Below are 21,126 nucleotides of genomic sequence, written 5' to 3'. Positions count from 1 at the left end.
ATACCTTCCACCTGCCACTTCCTTGCTCATATTTGACAATGTGAAATCTTTAAAAGTATTATAAAAAAAATATGCATTAGCCTACAAAAGTATAACATTTGCTCCCTGGTTGTTATTTCTATTGTAATAAACAAATTGCACTTGTGATTGTACTAACATGTTACTGCCCACATTGAATTCTGCTAACTGCGGTTAACTAACCCACTCCATGTTCGCGAATGGGACGTTTCTTCTGGGCTGCCACTGTCAAGAGTGAGCAGCCAGCAAGTTGCCTTGATGCATCTTGAAGTACACTTCCAGTGGCACTGCACTAACATTTAAGGCATTCAGATCCGCCCCAGCAGATCTGCACTGCATGTGCCCAACCAGTCTTAGCTATGTTCCACGTAGGGTTGCCATTGGTCTCTTTTTTGGGTTAAGTATTAGAGTTTGATCTAGCAGATGGATTTCTCGAACAAATGCTGCTGTTGAACATTCTGCATCTCTGTTTTGGTTCTAGGAAAAGTAGCTTTATTCCAGTGTTTCTGGAAAATTACACAGTAGACTGAACAGTGCACCTTTGATGTCAACAATCTACAGATCAACGGAGTTTATTTCAGTAAATCAAGAGATCATGCTTCACGAGGGAATTACATGTAATGATAGTGATTGAAACAAATGGCTAATCTATTGACTTGTGTGATCATCAGCTATTACAAATTGTGACAAACATGCATGCACATTTAATACGTTTTAACAAGCTCAGCTAATGTATTCTTCACTGGTATGGTAACACGCAGAGTATATTGCATAATTAACACAGAATTGAAGTGGATCTTGCCAGAGTTAGGCAGCATGGGATGTCTATTTAGGCTCGGGATGAAAATCTACAGAACATTTCTGAAATTTGAGAGGAGTTTGCACACACTTCAAGGGGGATGCTTTCTGAGAAAAACAGGGGAGGGGGGTGTAGGGGTTGTACTTTGTTGTATGTATTAAGGCGGTAATGTGCCTAGAACAGAAATATTTATAGAGTATCTAGAATGTCTTGGGAGGATAGCTCAGGGGCAAGGTGCTCGCCTTGGAAGCTAGACGACACGCAGCAATACAGGTTCAATTCCTGGGTCCGGGCTTAGAAACATATGGGTATTAAGCGCGTTATAAATAACCTATCATATCATATCAAGCAGTAGGTTGAGCAGTTCTGTGGTTAAGTGTCTTTCAAAAGAATTAAGAAGCATTCAGTAGTCAGTGCTTGACCAGTTTATGGTGGGGGGATCAGAGCAATAGAGACCAAGGAACAATATGGAGTAGTGCATCTCCATGGACGTTAAGGGTGAGATGATTGGCACGGTTACAGTAAGTACAGCATTGAAGAAAGGATTTAGGAGAGGAATTAAGTTCTGCAAGGGGGTGGGTTATACTTCAAAGTGCAGGTGGTACTTGGGTGCTGACTTGAATAAGTGAATGTTGGTGTTGTTTTTAAGGTAATGGGGAAGGGAGTTCTGGAGTACGGGTGGAAGTAAGGTAAGAGAGGGCACGCTATGAGTGAGGGAAGTAAGGTAAGAGAGGGCACGCTATGAGTGAGGGACAGGCAGAGGTGAGTGCCAGACCATACTGTTCAATGAGGAGGGTCGCAGGTGATTGAGGATGCAAGTTAGGTGGGACCAGCGCTGTGAATAGATCTGAGGGTGAGGAAAAGAGGTTTGCAGAGGGACAGGCTAAGCATGGAAAGCTATAGAGGCATGGAAGTGATGGGAAGAGGGGCGGGAGGAGCTGGGGAGATTGTAGAGGTTGCAGGCCTTTGTCCAGGGGAGGCAGATGCAAGAAGCAGTCAGGCAAGCGGAGAGAAAAGGGTGAATATAAGATTTTTTGAAAGTGATAGATAAGGTGGGGAACATAGCGTTGATGTTGAGATAGCTGATGCTGGTGGAAGTGTCATTAGAGATGATGAAATGCTGGTGCTTAAGATCACTGTCAAAGAGAACAAAAAATGTGGGTGTGGAGAGGATCAGGGGTGTTAGCGACTAGAAGATGGATGAATTTGGTTTTGGAAAAGATGAGCTTAAGGCAGAGAAGAGGCATCCAGTGACAGATGGCACAGGCAGTTGTAGATCCTCAGACGGAGGCTTCAGGGGAAGGCGGTGATGCAGAAGAAAGTTCAGTTATCACCGGCAAAGACGCGGAAGGAGAACCTGAATGATGAGCTGTAGAGCATGAAAAGCAAGGACCTAGGACCAAGGGACAGGATTCATACATGGGCTCCCGGAAATATTGGTCTATTTACTCTAATAACAACTAGGAGGGAGGGAGCACAGCTGGTCTGGCTCAGAGGGAAGCCTGATTCTCCAGGAGTTGCTATAGTAGTAGTAGTAGTAGTAGTAGTTTATTATTTATAATGCGCAGTTATACCCAGGGGTATCAGGGCGCAGCATGTACAAGAATATGGGAAACTTGGTTACAAGGTGTAAAAGTACGAATTGGCGTAGGGAGAATGTACAGAACAGCAGAGAAAGCAAGCAATATATACAAAATATACACAATAGAGGTGGCATGCATACTAGTACGGATCACATGAGGAATAACCTTGGCATTTAATTGTCTGGGAGGTCCTTCAGTTTCAGCCAAGAGATGACCTTAGAGTGGAAATTCAGGTAGGGCATGTCTGCTCTAAGGTTAGGGGGCAAAGAGTTCCAGAGTTTGGCTGCTTTTACCGGGAAGCTGTTACCTCCTATGGTGGCGAGTTTGTAATTTGGGACAGAGAGGCAGTCTTTGTAAGCCGTTCTGAGGGGTCTCGCGGAAACTTGTCTATGGAACCTGTTAATCAGGTAGATCGGGGCGGCATTGTTAAGGGATTTGTAGGTGAGTGAAGCCGTTTTTAGGAGAATTTTATCTCTGGTGGAGAGCCAATTGTTCTGTTGACCGAGTCCTGATATATGCTCTCTTCTGGGGATCCCTAGGGCTGCTCTCAGGGCGTTATTCTGGAGAGTGTGTATCTTGCTAGTGGTAGCCTTGGAGGATCCTAGGTAAAGGGCATTACAGTAGTCAAGGCGGGATAGTATAAGGGCTCTGGCGATTGTAAGACAGCTGGTATCTGACAGAAATGGTTTAGCTGAGCGGATAAGTTTGCACGTGTATGCAGATGAGGATGCCAGTGAACTCAGTTGTCTTTTGAAGGAGAGGTTAGAGTCTAAGTAGAAGCCCAAAGTTTTAACTTCCTGTCCAACTTTAATGTTGTTCCCATCTATCTTGAAAGAGTTGTAGGCCGGGCTAAGTTTCCTTAGACTGTGTGTTGTGCCCATGATTATAAGCTCTGTTTTCTCATCATTCAGGCATAGTCCGTGGGTGGCCATCCATGCCTGGATGATGATGTACACCCTATTTAGCAAGGCCAAATCCTTTCCATAATCTCCAGAAAGCGGAAGGAAGATCTGAGTATCATCTGCATAATTAGTGTAGGTGATACCAAGATGATCCAGATCATCGAAAAGGGGCTTGGTAAATATGTTGTACAGTGTAGGGGAGACGCAGGAGCCCTGTGGTACACCACAGGTGATGGGTATGGGATCTGCTGCAGCTGTGGGCGAGAAGACCCTCATAGTTCTACCGTTAAGGAATGAGGTGATCCAAGAGATGGCCTCAGGCGAGAAGTGTGCTGCTGTGTGGAGATGTGAGCATAGGACAGAGTGGTCGACCAGATCGAAAGCAGCAGAAAGGTCAAGGAGGAGGAGCAAGGCAACTTGTCCTTTGTCCCTGAGTGTGTCAATCTGAGCTTTCAGGTCGATGAGTGCAGTCTCAGTCCCATGTTGAGGGCGGAATCCTGATTGTCTGGATCCTAGGAGGTGGTGTTCTTCCAGGTGCCTCTGTATTTGAACGTAGGCAACCTTGTCTAGGATTTTTAGTAAAAAGGGAACAGTTGTTATAGGTCGGTAATTGGTAGGTATGGCTGGGTCAAGAGTAGGTTTTTTTAGTAATGGAAGTACCCAGGATTGTTTTAGATTCGTGGGGATGGAGCCAGTGGTGAAAGAGGCGTTGATGAGTTTCGTAATGAAGGGTGAAAGATCGCGAGCAGCGTCTTTGATAAGCTGTGCTGGGCAAAGGTCTCCCTGGCAGTTAGAGGGTTTCAAGGACAAGATCATTTTTTCTACGTCGAGAGTATTGACTTTTGAAAATTTGAAACGGGTGGGGTCTGTGGTTACGCACTTGTCTGGTCTTCTGGAGGGGGGCAAGTCTTTTAAGGTCGCTTTTTTGCTAGAGATTTTAGTTTGGAGGGTCTTGATCTTATTGGCCAGGGCATTCTGAATTTCTGAGCACCAGTTTTTATCTTTGGTGCAGGTGTCAAGGGGTAGTATGGGGGTTTCAACTTCTTTGAGAATGGAAAAGAGTTCTTTCATATTGGACTTGGCAGATGATATACGAGAGTCAAAGGAAGTTCGTTTGGCCATGTATATTTCTTTTTTGTAGAGTGCAGTTATTTTAGATAGATTGAGTTTGTTAGCAGCTGAGGGACATTTTTTCCATGTAGTCTCGCAATTTCTCTTTTGTTGCCTCAAATTTTTGAGGAATGGTGTATATCATTTGTTGAGGTGTGATTTCTGTTTGCTGGGTCTGAGTTTGAGAGGGGCGATGAGGTCCAGTGCTGTGGCCATGGCTTTATTATATTCCCCAACTAGGATCTCTGGGTCTGTGTTGTCCGGAAGTGAATCAAGAATGGGGAGAAGGTTCGGGATGAGTCTTTCTGCAGTAATGTTTTTCTTGTTTCTGGTGAGAATAGGTGGGGCTGTTGTGATAGGCGTGGGTGTCGGTCTATCGGTAGTTAGCCAGAACGAGACTAGGTGATGGTCGGACCAGATTAACGGTGAGATATTGGTGATGTTTGCTACACAGTTGTAATCGGCCACCCAATCAAGTATTCTACCTTTCGAGTGAGTGGGGGCCATGCTTCTTTGCGCGAAGCCTAGTTCAGCAAGGGTGGTGGCAATAGAATTAGATATAGGGTCTGCTGGGTCGTTGTAGATTAGGTTGAAGTCCCCCAAGGTGAGGACTTGAGATGAGGTTTTAAGATTACTAGTTAGGATGGCGTTAAGGTCTTCATCGAAGGTAATGATGGGTCCTGGCGGACGGTAGATTAGGTGTATGGTAAGTGTTTGGGTGTTGTTGAGTGGGACTTTGACTGACAGGTTTTCGCAGGATTGGACAGTGTTGGGTGTAGCAAGTCTCATGGGTAGGCTGAGTTTATGTATAATAGCGACACCCCCTCCTCTGGAATTAGGGCGATCTTGCCTCAGGATGGTGTACTTATCTGGGACTGCTAGCATGATCATGGGGCCTGCTGCAGGGTGTAACCAGGTCTCGGTGATAGCCAGGAAGTCTAGGTCGTCTTTGAGGATCAAGTCTGCTATTTCTATAGCATGTGCTACTAAGGATCTAGCATTGATCAAGGCTCCTTTGATTTTAGGGCTGACTGTATTTGTAATGGTAGTTGTGTTCTCAGTAGTACTTGTGTGTCGTTTATCTTGAGTTGGTCCAGGTGTACTCTGGCAGGGGTGTATGAGTATGGGGCTGGAGGTGAGGTTGTGATGTAAGTTAGCAGTTTTAATATTGGGGCTGAGTTGGGGCGACTGCTTTGAGGATTTATGTAAGGTAGGCAGCGATCGGGCCAGTGGCTCATACATTTTGGCTAGTCTAGCTCTAAGTGTTAGGTTTCTGTCTACGGTAGTACGGGGGAGACTAGGTAGTAGCTGAAAGTTGGCTGGCTCTGTAAGGGGTGGAGTCAGGTTGTTGAGGCTAGAAGGAGGGGGCAATGTGGACGATTGTGGTGCCATCTTACAATAAGTAGCGAGGTTCAGGAGGATGAGGACGGAGGCGTGTAAACTTATGGTAGGTAGACGCATTCTAAATAGAGTTGGAGGTGAGGTCTTAACTGAATAGGTGCTAGTAAGGCAACGTGTGTAAGCCCTTTGAGCTTGGGAGAGAGGCTGCACAATGAATTGAATTAGGCACAAGGTTGCTAACTAAGGTCACCTCGTGCCAGCAGGCTGAGTGCTTCTCTGTTTGACAAGGCAGTAGGTCTAAGTATCTCAGAGTTAGAGATAGCGCAGGTTGGCTGAATACATCTTGTATAAATCTTTGAACAGTATGTCTAAATATGACTAGATTCGAGAGCTGGCAACATGTCTAGATACATATAAATTCGAGATATCAGATGCTATTCGAGCAATACGACAATTGGTGTAAATCTGACTGGATAGCAAGAGAACATAGTGTAGCTCTAATACAGATTCAGTACTCATGCAAGGAAACAGATTAGCAGCATGTCATATCTGACACATGTTAGGCACATGATGTAGATTCGGTGGATATTGTACATTGGTTAGGGCGAGGCTTTGCAGTTGTTGTATTCACAGTGAGTTAGAGAGTGACCATTATTTTCGAAGTTACCTTATGAGTTATAGGGCCTTGCACTAGTGTGTCCGTGGGTGCTGAGCGAATGGTCGTTACTCTTAGTCTACCACTTGAAGTGCCATGGAGCGAACAGGGGGCAAACAGGGGCCTTGGTGTGGGCCTTTGTCGGTGGCCGGCGTTTCCGCCTGCCGGCGGAAGGAGAAGGATAAAAGGCTTCAGTTGCCTAGCTGCGAAGCCGCGCGGCCAGAGCCTCGCTCTGGTGCCGCGATGCGCCCGCCATCTTGAAGTCAGGCGGAAGAGGTGGACAAGGTCAGGCAGTGCCTGCAACACGGTGCGGTTCGGAGCGACGATGGGGATCAAAGCAAAGTATGCTTAATGCGCATACCGAAGATATTGCTGGACCAATCCAGCTAGTGGTTGCCTCACCCTTTTGGTGTCCAGGGTGCCGAGGCAATCCGAGGTGCGGCTGGGCTCTGGGTGATGGGGGCCGCTCAGGGCTCTCTGGAGGCTGGGCTCCTGCCCTCCTCGATGGTGTGCTGCGGATCGACTGAAGATGCAGGGGGCAAACAGGGGCCTTGGTGTGGGCCTTTGTCGGTGGCCGGCGTTTCCGCCTGCCGGCGGAAGGCGAAGGATAAAAGGCTTCAGTTGCCTAGCTGCGAAGCCGCGCGGCCAGAGCCTCGCTCTGGTGCCGCGATGCGCCCGCCATCTTGAAGTCAGGCGGAAGAGGTGGACAAGGTCAGGCAGTGCCTGCAACACGGTGCGGTTCGGAGCGACGATGGGGATCAAAGCAAAGTATGCTTAATGCGCATACCGAAGATATTGCTGGACCAATCCAGCTAGTGATTGCCTCACCCTTTTCGTGTCCAGGGTGCCGAGGCAATCCGAGGTGTGGCTGGGCTGTGGGTGATGGGGGCCGCTCAGGGCTCTCTGGAGGCTGGGCTCCTGCCCTCCTCGATGGTGTGCTGCAGATCGACTGATGAGTTTCCAATGTCAATAATGTAATATAATATTGCATCCAAAATGCATTGTTCCGTGATGAGTTTATCTAAATATGGGGAAATGTTAGATACAATCTGGAAAATCATAATAAGGTTATTTAAACCATTTTGTGTCCACTAAAAATGTATCATCATCTGGTACTATACATTTTGAAAAATATATGTTTTTTTTTAAAACCTCTTTTCATCACGCTATACACTTGAACTGCCAGTGGCCCTCCTCCTCTGCATCTCCTCTTAAATCCTGCTGAAGCATGCTTTAATAGGTTCACTGGAAATGTCTCCATAGAAAATCTGCTGCAGAACTTATAGTCTTGCATTCAGGGGTGGACTGGGCTATATGGAACTCTGGAGACTTCCCAGTAGGCCTCTGCACCGTGGGCCTCTTTTGTGTGGTATTTCCAAATTTACCCATAGGAAAAGGGTTGGGTTTGCTGAAAATATGTAATATGGGGCCACTTTGAAAATTATTTCCGGGGACACTTTTGGCCCCCAGTCCACCCCTGCTTGCATTTGTGAAATGCACTCAGAAGTCATTTGCAAACTCTCTCACTAAGGTCTTCTACAAACATCCATTGTCTGTATTCATCCAACTAGTCAGCGAAATATAAATGCTCCGACAAGATACAGTAAGAAAAAACAATGGTTCATTCACAGAGATACCCCACACAATGGATACGTCCCACAACCACCCCCTTCCATCCACTCACAGAACACAACACATATCTACCCTTAATCAGAACACAAGCATCACTGCATGATATAATCTGAGAAAATCCACAGGCATTAGTCTGATGATGGGTGTCCTCCTCTGAGCCTGTATGCTGTCCCTCTTCAGTCACTCACTATGCTCACTACGAGATCCACCATCACGCCCATCCTCCTCCTATGCCTCTATACACCTGTCCCATATGTAGCTCACCCATAAAGTGTGCTAGGGCGCAGCCTCCCTAATGTCCAGGGCCCTCTTGGTCCCACAAAGTTGCATTAGATAATACAAATGTAGTCTTTCCATTTGCAAACAATCGAAAAATATTACGTTAGTTGCAAATGCAAAGACTTGTCATCTTCCCAGTGTCTTTCACAGGGCTGCATATGGGCCAGGGCCGGAAGCTGTCTGTACAATGGAAATCAAGCCCATGCAGGGAAACAAAATGGCGCTTCACCCCTCCGTCCCACTGCCTGTCTCAGGTCGCAGAGGCAGACTGCTCACTCTGGCACGGCCTTATTCAGAGCAAGGAAAGGGAGGTTTGAAGTGAGGGGCCTGCCCCCCGACCTGCATATAGTGTGTGTGTGTGTGTGTGTGTGTGTGTGCGTGTGCGTGTGTGTGTGTGTCGCGCGCGTAGTGGGGTCACCAGCATGGATAGGTTTTCTCAGTGGCGGCTGCTATGATCGGGCGGCCGGGCGCCACCCCCCCCAAAAAAAAGAGAGAAGCTAAAAGAGATTCAGTCAGAGAACTTCTCTGATTGAATCTCTTTTAGCTTTAGTGCTGCTGCATTTCCTTTGCCAACAGCGTGGGGTCGCTGTGGCAAGGAAATAGGCCGGCCTGGCTTTCACAGTGGGGCCGCAGGGCGCGTCCCAATTTAGTATATTTTTTTTCTATAGTAGAGTGCGTGGAGCTCATACAACGAGTGTGCTGCTGCCCAGTGACCAGGCGCCGCGGCCGCTGTAAGTACCCCCTTTCCTTTCTTCTCTGGCCCGGGGACTGGGAGTGTTACTTACACTCCCCTCCCCGAGCCCAAACTATGTGCTCCACCACATGGCCCAGCCAGGGCCAAGGCCCAGTCAACACTGAACGACGTGTAGGCCAGGGCCTACACGTCGTTCAGTGTTGCTGCCGAGTGCCGAGCTGACTGCCGTCAGCTTGGGGCGAGCTACCAAGTAGACGGCAGTCAACTCGGCGGGGGCCGCCTGCGGCCTGGGCCTAGCCTACTTTTGTTTACCCCCGGTCCGTGCGTGGCCCAAGGGCCTTGCCTTGGGCCACGCCGGACCGGTACGCAAAGCCCAGGGCAGACAGGCAGGCGTGGGCTTCTGCTGTGGCTGCCCATACAGCGGCCCGCGGCCACTCCCGCCCGCATCTGCTAATTGTGCCGTTTTATATTTTCAGCATTTTTCGACAAAAAATGCTGAAAATATAAAACGCCACAAGTCACCAGGGAGAGCCCTGGCAGGGAGAGGCTCTTGCTGCCAGGGCTCTCCCTAGTGACTTGTGGCGGCACAATTAGCAGATGCGCCGGGAGTGGTCGCGGGCCGCAGCTGGTGTGAATGTGTTGGGGACAAGGGCGGTGCGAAATCGGCAGCGGGGGAGAGGATGGAGAATGCAAGGAGGCGGCTGCCCCCCGGGCTCTGCAGAGTTAGGTAGGCTGTGGGTGTCGGAATCACAACATTTAAGAAGCAGTACCAAATTCTGCTTGTTGGGGAGAAAGTGACCATTTTGTCTGCAGTATTTTTGTTAAATGCATTTTTGGTTTAATGTGTGGGTGTGTTCCAATATTGAGGCTATAACGTGAGAGAAAACGGGGCCCTTCTTGCTGACGTTGAGACAAATCCTGGCTACAAATCTTTTGCATACTGTTTTCGACCGAGCAGGGCATTATGATTCACGCATCGGTAGGCAGTGCAATACAACATTTTCCCAGGGGAGTGGGCGGTATGTGCTTGATGTACTATTACGTTATGAGTGGTGGTTTTCAATCGAGTGGACCATACACATAAAAGGTGCCGTATAATTCCAAGGAGTGGTTCTGGTGAAATGATCGTGAATTAGGTGTTTGGGAAGTTACGTTGGTTTGTTAATGTCACAAGCATCTGGTGATGTACGGTGATTCATTATGTAAAACATTTGCACGTTATGGTAACCTCACCACCGATTGCCTCTGACATGAGGGCAGTCTCAATTTAAAAGTTCGTAACTTGTGGCAGGGCCAGCCAGATTAGTTTCATCATTTATAGGTTGATAAATGGAGTACTATAGAATAGGGTAATAACACCCGTTTTTCAGCTTAGAAACTGGAGTGCATGGTTTACTTTGATAACTGATTACAGGAAACTCACCAATCAACGGCAGAAGTTGAATACTATTGTAGGCTGCTAGCTAAAGTAACAGCAATCACCTCAGCCAGAGCATTTATTTGGGAAGTGCCACGAGTGCTGGGGAAGCTGGCGCAGCAGGATACAGCCTGCATTAGTCCTCACCGGAGCCCGACCCCACTGGATGCTTTGGGCCCAAGGGGAAGGGAGGCCCCAGGGTGGCCCTCTCGATACATGCCGGCAATCCACTTTCACTTTCCTCGCCTCCTCAGCTACGGCCAGGAGACAGCAGCAGGGGAAGCCTCCGCTATCCACGGCAGGTGTTGGAGGGGTGAAGCACCCGCTCACTCCAGACAGGCTGCGCCAATGCTCACAAAGTGTCTGCAGGAACAGAGGAGCCAGTGGAAGCAACCCACTTCCCACAGCTGCGGGAGGCCGCCGACTGCCTCACTGTAGCCGCGCGATCTCCCATTTGAGTAAGAACCTGGCATGTAAAGTTGGTGCAGCCCTTAAGCGCTTCAACATCATATGGCAGCAAAATACTCGAAGCAGTAAAATCGCTTCATACCGCATTCAAAGCATTTTTTCCGCACGGCCAAAAGGATACAGTGGTACTTCCTAACGGGATGACTGAGTATTACAATCGGGAAAAGCTTGATGAAAAAATAGCATTGAAATCTTGGTGTAATTTCAAAAACCTCTAGGAGCACAATGCACCCTGCAGAACAAGAACACGTCCTTACACATGTGCATTAACTGCTCCAGGGCCCACTGCAAGACTGCCATAGCCCAACCTGCAGGAAGCAAGCGAGATCTACATAACGTCCTGGCGTTTACCTCAGGCAGGAATAATTGAGGAGGGACTGGGGATACATTCTGAGATTACTCCACAAGTACTGTGTTAGCACCAAATAAAAATGAGAAAATGACAAGCTGGTAATCATCACTTTTAAATGGGAAAACATTACAAAGATGATTGCTGGCTCATCATAGATGACTCTACCATCCTGCATTTTCAGAAGATAATCATATGCTTAATCAAATGCCTTCGTGCCTCCTACCCAGATTTCTGCATAGCACTCTCCAAGACCAAGACCCAGGGTTACACTGCCGATCAGGGGTGTTGCTTGGTCTGGAAAAGATCTGGGGCTATGCTAATATCGGGACTGTCAGGACACGAAGCTAGCTATGCTTTTGGTTGTAGTCCTTGAGTTGCTATCCGGGACTACAACCAAAAGACCAGGGACTATAGCCCCCTCAGATACCCCTCCCCCTAGCAACGCCTCTGTGCCAACCACCTATGAAACGCTATATTATCATGTATTTCACTTGTCTGTGAAGAGGGAACCATGCCCAACAGTTAACATTCACAGGAAAGAGGTAAAAAGCAAGCAATTCGGCCTGCAGTACGAGCTGAAAAAAGTAGTGGAACTGTGGTCTGGGCAGGGGAGAGGGTAGGCGGAAGCATAGTGCAAAATGTGTTAAGGTCTTGCTGCCAGGGCATTGAAATATTCTAAGTGACTAGTAACTAAGGCTCCTATTACAACTTTACACTGGCACGAGGACATGAATGGACACATCCTCTGTATAGAATGTGGAATATGGTTGTAAAAAGTAGAGGAATGCCTAAAATCCCACCTTAGTAAGAGGATGAGCGCATGTGAATGCCAGTAACAGCTGCATGACAAACATGTTTCCATCATTACTGACTATATAATGAATTTCTTTATGCATACACCATAGTACCAGCTATTCTCAATACAAGCTGCTGTAAAATACACCATCACACTTGCACACGTAAGAATAGTGTACCACCATTAATATGTAAAACCGAATGCTTTTTTTCATATTTCGGTGGGTTTTTTGGACAGTAAATTGGACATTTTGTAGGCCATTTTTCCAAAATTTTCACGGGGGGAGAACCCTCCCCGCAACCCCCTTTGGGGGGGGTGGTCTCGCGCGCTGCGTGCGCTCGCTACTAAATTCGCCCTGGATAATGTATGGCCCACCAACTTTCAAACTCACCAGCCGCCACTGGGTTTTCTTGATGTGTTAAGGGACTGGCAATATCACTGGCATTATTGGCAAAGACAACAGATTGGGTAAGATTGTTTTTACGTGATGATACTGGCCTATACCGGCACAGTCTGTAAGGACGCTTTCAGGCAGTGGCATGACAATACTTCTGACATTATGGGCAAAAGGAAGGTGCGTTTATTTGGAGGTACTCAACTATAGTGGCATGACCTGCAGGGGCATGTTTTCATATAGGTGTGTGACAATTTGACTGGAATTATGGGCAAAGACAACATGAGTGTTCTTACGTGGGTTAGTGGCCTATAGTGCAGGGGCACGTTTTCCTCACGTTGCATGGCACTATTGCTGGCGTTATGGGTAAAGACAATAAAGACAATAAAAGTGTTCGTACAGTGTCATGTAGGGGCAGCGCCTCCATTGTCATGTTATAATAAACAGGCATAGCAATATATCTGGCGAGAAGAGAGGTGATTGTGAAACACCAGCATGGATAGGTTTTCTTAATTAGGTATGCCACTGGCAATATTACTGGCATTTTGGGCAAAGGCAAAATAAGTGTATTTACGTGCGGTTATTGGCCTATAGTGGCACAGCCTGCTTTGGCATGTGTTCATACTGTGGCATAGCGATATTACTAGAATGAGGGGCTAAGCCACATAGAGAACATAGAACAACGTTTTAACATGGGGGTGCTGGTTTATAGTGACACAGCCTGCATGGAAATGGTTTTATACAGTGACATGGCAATATTACTGGCATAATGGGCAAAGCCAACATGAGTGTTGTACTGTCCTATATTGGCACAAGAACAATGGGCTTTTTTTACTGTTGTTTTCTTACATGGGAATACCAGAATATATTTGTATATTGCCATAAAGTGGCACAGCCAGCATGGATGTATCTTCTAACAGTGGCATAACTAGCAATAAAGGAAAAGCCAACACAAGTGTGTTATTATGTGGGAAAACTGGCATATAGTGGCATGAAAATGTAATTCTGCACTGGCAAACTACTGCAATATATTGGGTACAAATGCATAACACAATTGATTTAGAAAATACTCCAGTGTACTGTTGGTAACTTGGCATCTGTTTTTATTCATTGTGTCACCAAAACCAATTTTAAATGATATAAATAATTTTCGGGAGTGAACGGTTTATGTCATGTTATGAGGATGCATATAGGTTATTTATACATATAGATACATGACCCCGTCCATCCATCTTGACCTCGTATTGATCAAAAGATTAAGGGTTGCCTGAGGAACATCCGGGAATGCGTTTAATGAAAACATCTTGGCATGGGTTTTTTCACAGATAGCCATGTTGCATTGCACAATTTTGGTGGGTCGATATTACGTAATACCATTATCGATGATCTGATTTTCAATAACAACTTGTGTGGTGGCATTCCAGGTGGTTCTAAAGATATAACACAGCCTGCTCACTCTCCATGGAAGTATCGATAGATTTGTACAGTGTTGCAGAGCCGGGAAGCGTATCTGTATCTGGATATTAATATTGTTTGCACTTGTATTTTTAGGCACCAGAATTATATGGGGAACACCACACAAATCTCCCTTGGCCTGGATTGGACTTCCACACTTTGCTCGGTCCCTCCCTCACATTCATGGGAAATGAGGCAGCTGCAATGAAATATCTAAGAGCGGTACAGGAGCTTAGGCGCTGCAATTAAATATCTAAGAGCGGTACAGGAGCTGAGGTGCTGCATTGAAATATCTAGGAGCGGTACATGAGCTAAGGCGCTGCAATGAAATATCTAAGAGCAGTACAGGAGCTAAGGCGCTGCATTGAAATATCTAACAGCAGTACAGGAGCTAAGGCGCTGCATTGAAATATCTAGGCGAAGTACATGAGCTAAGGCGCTGCAATGAAATGCGATGAAATATCTAAGAGCGGTACAGGAGCTAAGGCGCTGCATTGAAATATCTAAGAGCGGTACAGGAGCTAAGGCGCTGCATTGAAATATCTAGGAGCGTTACAGGAGCTAAGGCGCTGCAATGAAATATCTCAGAGCGGTACAGGAGCTAAGGCGCTGCATTGAAATATCTAAGAGCGGTACGGGAGCGAAGGTGCTGCAATGAAATATCTAAGAGCGGTACAGGAGCGAAGGTGCTGCAATGAAATATCTAAGAGCGGTACAGGAGCTAAGGCGCTGCATTGAAATATCTAGCAGCGGTACATGAGCTAAGGTGCTGCAATGAAATATCTAAGAGCGGTACGGGAGCGAAGGTGCTGCAATGAAATATCTAAGAGCGGTACAGGAGCTAAGGCGCTGCATTGAAATATCTAGCAGCGGTACAGGAGCTAAGGCGCTGCATTGAAATATCTAGGCGAAGTACATGAGCTAAGGCGCTGCAATGAAATGCGATGAAATATCTAAGAGCGGTACAGGAGCTAAGGCGCTGCATTGAAATATCTAAGAGCGGTACAGGAGCTAAGGCGCTGCATTGAAATATCTAGGAGCGTTACAGGAGCTAAGGCGCTGCAATGAAATATCTCAGAGCGGTACAGGAGCTAAGGCGCTGCATTGAAATATCTAAGAGCGGTACGGGAGCGAAGGTGCTGCAATGAAATATCTAAGAGCGGTACAGGAGCTAAGGCGCTGCATTGAAATATCTAGCAGCGGTACATGAGCTAAGGTGCTGCAATGAAATATCTAAGAGCGGTACGGGAGCGAAGGTGCTGCAATGAAATATCTAAGAGCGGTACAGGAGCTAAGGCGCTGCATTGAAATATCTAGCAGCGGTACATGAGCTAAGGTGCTGCAATGAAATATCTAAGAGCGGTACAGGAGCTAAGGCGCTGCAATGAAACATCTAAGAGCGGTACAGGAGCTAAGGAGCTGCAATGAAATATCTAAGAGCGGTACAGGAGCTAAGGCACTGCATTGAAATATCTAGGAGCGGTACATGAGCTAAGGCGCTGCAATGAAATATCTAAGAGTGGTACAGGAGCTAAGGCCCTGCAATGAAATATCGAAGAGCGGTACAGGAGCTAAGGTGCTGCATTGAAATATCTAGGAGCGGTACATGAGCTAAGGCGCTGCAATGAAATATCTATGAGCGGTACAGGAGCTAAGGCGCTGCACTGAAATATCTAGGAGCGGTACATGAGCTAAGGCGCTGCAATGAAATATCTAAGAGCGGTACAGGAGCTAAGGCGCTGCAATGAAATATCTAAGAGAGGTACAGGAGCTAAGGCGCTGCATTGAAATATCTAGGAGCAGTTCAGGAGCTAAGGCGCTGCAATGAAACATCTAAGAGCAGTACAGGATTTAAGGCACTTCAATGAAAGAGTTTGCCATCCTTCAATGACCAGTCCCCACCGAAAAACTCTTCATGGTCTGTCTGGTGGTCCTTATTATTCCATATGCTCGCTGTTTCCACTCTTCAACCACACAGTTTATATTGCTATCATTATAAGCATGCCAACGGATACTACAATGGATGGAGGAGATGCAGTGAATGCAGCGGAGGAAGATCCTGCTTCCAGAAACTATTGCAGTGTTTGTATTTATTTAAGAACAAGATGTAATTTCGAAAAGTGAAACATCTACAAAATGATTACAAATCCAGAATGAAAAGCCAAATGTGGGTCTTGGTCTAAACCAGCACAAGTCCAATCCATACCTGTTCATTTACGACCACTCAACATTCAGGCATTTTGAGCTTTCCTCATTGCAATATATTTAAAATATTCAGCTTTTTTTAAATTGAAAAAGTAAGACATTATAGAAATAATAGAATTATTCATTGATCTCCGCCCTAGATGAATGACTCTACTCACCTAGACAAGCAAGCACTACATTTTTCTATGTGTGAGTAAACTCCATATTTTCAGTGTGCAGTTTAGATCTTCATTTGGCAACGTTAGAGGTTGAAAGCCAGCATATCAATTAACCCCTAACCCAAACATTATCACAGTCATCCATGTTTACCTTTATGTAACAAAGAACAGTACTGCCCACACTGTCCTTGCCATACCTGTTGCAAGTAATTGACAAGGGAGTTTTTGTTGTCCTTCCAGTAGCTTTTCAGGGCATCCTCTGCTGGAAACTTTTCGCAGCTGAGTTCAACAGTGATCTCAAAACAGTTACTGCTGAGATAGTTGAAATCTTGCATGCCTGTAGTGTTTCCAGTGAAACAGGGCGACAAAAATCAATAATTACAAATGTCACCCAAAGGGACAGTTTCAAACAATGAATTCCTACATGAAACTCACATAATACAGAAACAAAATAACTTTTAAAGAGGCCTGGTGATTCAAACTCTAGAAGAGCACAGGAGACAGCAAACTGAGTAACTTGCACCTATTGGGAAGTGCAAACCAACAGTGAAATTTAGATATAAATGTACCTCAACATATAATGTCCAAATTCAGCATCCGGTCTGAAGCTAATCTCCAGATACGCTGTTTGCGAAACACACCTGGGCTGCAGCTTAGGTCGCTGCATGGTGGATCATATTCATTTTGATGTCATTTTGAAGGCCACTTACAATGCCCTTGGGATGGATGACTGTGCATGAGTAAACGCCCTTTGCAGCGGGCATCCTACTGACACCAAAGCATCTAGCAGTCAAGCGACTGTATAGACGCTGTAGATGCCAGCATGCCAGACACAAGGTCATCGTATTTCACAAAGACTCGCCTCTTGAGCACTGAAAGCTTTTCAGCAACCCTGCACAAATTTTAGGGGTCTACTATATGTAACTTATGTAGGGTCATTTCAACACATGAGCAGAGGAAGAAAACTGATGCAGGTGCATTCTGAGGATGGCCTTAACTAGATAACAGTGTAATAGTGGCAGTTTCTTATTTTTTTTATTGTGATGTGGTTTACATAAAACCTTACACAAAAGCAATAAAATGACAGATACAATAGCAGGTGACAAAACCAAAACAAAAACAATAAAATAGCAGCAACTAGCGAGGGAAATAAGATATGATATGATAGGTTATTTAAAACATGCTTAATACCCAGAGGTTTCTAAGCGCGGACAAGGGGATTGAACCTGTGTTGCTCTATCTTGTCTTGCTTCCAAGGTGAGCGCGTTGCCCCTGAGCTATCCTCCTGAGACCAGAACAACAATAACAACAATGACCAAACTCCTTAGAAACAGACTACACTAAAAAATCAAGCTTTCGAAAAAATATCAGTTAAAAAGGGCCAAGTGGGACTGGCCACCAGGGGATGCACGGATGAGTATTATCTCTGTGTGAGCTCCGTGGCGCGGGTCCTTAAGGTGATCTGAGACCCCACCTTACGACCCCCTCCCCCAACATCCAAAATCGCAGAGAAGTTGGCTGAAGATCCCCCCTCCACGCTGGCGAAATTCCGATTAAAATCGGACTTGGGAAAGTAAAAAAACACGTCACGTAAGAAGGGCCCGCATCTGGCAGTTCCGCGGCCCATCTGACTCCTGTGAGGCCCGTGCAAGATAGGGAGGCACACCCCGGCTCTGCAGTGCGAGGTGCAGTCTGGGCCACCACCCCCGTCGGGCGCGCAGCCTCTTCCTCACCGGAGCCCCGCTGCAAAAAAAGGGACAGCAGCCAGCGCCGTGAGGAGTGGAACGGTTGGGGACACGGATCACGTCCGCCAGTACAGCAAGGTAGGCGGCCGCCCCCCTCTGTCCATCCAAGAGGCCAGGCTCAGTGCGCGACCGCCCTGTGCGGTCGCTGGGTCCCTGGCGCCCAGCACGCCCAGCAACACCCCGAAGCCTCCTCCACCCCCCTCAGGGGGCAGTCTAATGCGCGGGGGACCCTGCGGACACGGAGCCCGCTACCCGCATAGTGAGGAGAACGCGCAACACCAAGGAAGGTGCGCGCCCACCCCAAGAGACTCTGGAGCCCTCACACAGACAGAAGTAGTGGGAAGCAAGTGCAGAAAGGGCGAAAAAACCCCTATCAGTGGGAAAGAGTGACAAAAAAGAACAGGAGGAAGGGTTGGGCAATCGAAAGTGAAATTAAAGGCCCATAACGGCTTAGGCCCCCATCCTATAGCCTGTCAATGCCACAATTAAGGGACTGAAGTGTGCCTGTGAGTTGATCCCGAAGCCACAGAACTGCACTGCCACAACCACACATGCCTTGACCACTGGGGTCTCACAGGTACATGCCGGAGCAACATCCACACCCATCGACTACGATCCAGCAAAGGCACCTACAGTGGGAACACGTGCTGAGCGAGGTATTCGACCAAAAGAGAAACTAGAGTCACCCCCCCAGGACCCACATATTGGGACAGGTGCCAACACCGAAGGCTCAGTAACTACAGCGGAGGAGTGTGCCCCGCCCCTTCGCTCCCCACGCCAAACATCAAGTGACATAGGCCCAACGTGAGGCCCTGACTGATAAGAAGCACGAGGCTGCCTGCCACGATCTCCGGCCCCCATCTCCATCAGGACAAAGACGCTTGCGTTGGGACCCTGCGGACCTTAGCCCCAACCCCCACAAGTAAAGGAATAGTTTGTGATAACTCTACGCCTGCGGGTTCCACACACCTCCCCTCCACCACCAAGGGCCGCGCAGACTCTGGACTCCACCCCCTAACTGGAGGGTTGGGCCCCCGATTCTGGGGCGTGTGCCTCCTCCGCCGAAGTCCCCATCTCATGAACCCTAGGGTGAAACTCGCCAAATTCGTCTACTCATCATTCTCACCGACCCCCGACGCCGGGAACAGTGAGACCATGGAACCCGCAGAAACAGGCGCAGCGGCCACCAAAGGGGATATCGTGGCTTTGCTCCATGAGATAAAAAATATGGGAGCTAATCTAGGCGGCAAAATAGATAAAATAACACAGAGAATGGACAATATCGAAGAGAGGTTAGAAGGGGTCGAGAACAATCAAGCTTCCATAGACACTCTCGAGACCCAAATGGACCTCAGAATATATGAGATTGAGAAGAGAGAGGTTGAATGTCTTCTCAAAATGGATGACCTAGAAAATCACGAACAGAGAAATAATCTACACTTTTTCGGTATTCCAGAACACGAAGGTGAAACGGAGGAGGACCTCAAACACACCATCCATGATGTTATCAAACTCTTGATGGCGGACAAGGATATAGATGAACCCAAAACGGAGAGAATACACAGGGCCAGCAGTCCGCCCAGCAGGCCAAGATCAGTTCTGGCAAGATTCCATCGATATCAAGACAGAACCAGAATATTGGAAAAGGCCAGATCCGGAGGCTCCATTACCCTTGGGGGCACCCAGATAACCATCTTTCAAGACCTATCTTCGCTCACGCTGGCGCCGAGACGTCTATGTAATCTCACGAAATGGCTCAAAGAGCAGGGTACTCAATGTAGGTGGGGATACCCTTTCTCCCTCACCTTCGAGCATGGAAGCAGAAGAATCCAGCTGTGATCCGAAGAGGAGATCTGGGACTGCATCGCTGACCTCATCAGCACGGGTCCCAGGGAAGGAGAACGCGAAGCCCCCCCCCAACGGAACAGTCAGCCCTGGGCACTCCAGGGCCCAAGGAGAAAAAGAGTGAATGGCTCGAGGAAGTACAGAAGGGGCAACACCACCCCCGAAAGTGACAAATGACCCCGTCCCTCAGCGATCTACACTCGAAAAGCCCAAGACCCAGCGTTATAACAAGGAGATTTCCACATGACTCGAGAGAATCACATGAGCCAGGAGCAGATCGAGACTCGAAGGCATGGCCTCTCGCAGGGGGAGGACGGACATAGACGCCTGATGATGACCTTCAAAAACCGCATGTATCAAAATAGATTTCCTTTTGTTCTGTTAAAATGTTTAATTGAGTTGTAATAGTTTGGAGGGGGGAGTGCAAAAAGGGGGGGAAATGGGGCACTCAAAATGTTATTTCTGGACGTATACGTGCAAAGGACCGTGCGGTAATGATCCCTACCGGTGGTCCGACACCGGACTTGCAGTTTCCATCCAGTCCGAATCGGACGCCGTCAAGTCAGCATGCAAGCCCTCAATGTCAGGAGGAGAGATGTCTTAAACAATCCGAGGGCAGGGAATACTGCGATGTATTCCCCTATGGGGTGGGGGGGGGGGAAAGGAAAAGCTATTTACTATTATGAAGACCTGGCATACTCTACGGAGCACTCCGATTATGGTGACACCCGATGACAAAAGATGGGACACAGCAGACAAAATAAGAACACACCACAATGGCAAATAACATCAATGTAAGCGACAGGCCAACCACAATTAAAATAGGGACACTAAATGTTAAGGGACTTAACTCCCCCACCAAACGGTCACTCGTGATGAGGGAATTCAAAAGGGCAAAGCTCGACATACTCTTCCTACAGGAAACCAAATACATGAAAGGGGAAGAAAGGAGGATTTTAAACGCCTGTACAGGGACTGATCACTGGGGCTCTAGCACGCTTAGAAAAGCCGGTGCCGGCATCCTGATCGCAAAAAAGAATGCAATTCAAAGTCCTGAAAACCTGGACAGATGTGTCTGGCAGAGCGCTGGTGCTTGTTGGAAAGATACATGGCACCGCAGTTACACTAGCCTCTATATACGCTCCCAATTCTGGCCAATCCAGGTTCCTACAAGACCTGGTCCCTAAAGTAATGCTGGAAGCGCAAGGCAAAGTAGTCATGGGTGGTGACTTCAATATGTGGGCCGACCCAACCTTGGATAGACAAGCCGGGAACCCT

At 47.4% G+C, this 21,126-nt stretch overlaps 1 protein-coding gene across 1 annotated transcript in view; it reads right to left on the bottom strand.

Annotated features, from left to right (window-relative positions):
* The window catches only part of CPE (carboxypeptidase E), a 334,050-nt gene that overhangs the window by 33,680 nt on the left and 279,244 nt on the right, over positions 1 to 21,126 (bottom strand). The window contains exon 6 of the mRNA XM_069631383.1: positions 16,456 to 16,595. Coding sequence (XP_069487484.1) covers positions 16,456 to 16,595 — 140 coding nt within the window. The remainder of the gene's footprint in view (positions 1 to 16,455; positions 16,596 to 21,126) is intronic.

Source organism: Ambystoma mexicanum, chromosome 6q (genome assembly GCF_040938575.1).
Source record: "Ambystoma mexicanum isolate Mex_15411 chromosome 6q, UKY_AmexF1_1, whole genome shotgun sequence".
Classification (NCBI taxonomy): Eukaryota; Metazoa; Chordata; class Amphibia; order Caudata; family Ambystomatidae; genus Ambystoma; species Ambystoma mexicanum.
Note: the sequence above shows the minus strand (reverse complement) of the source record. Positions and strands in the feature narration are given on the sequence as shown.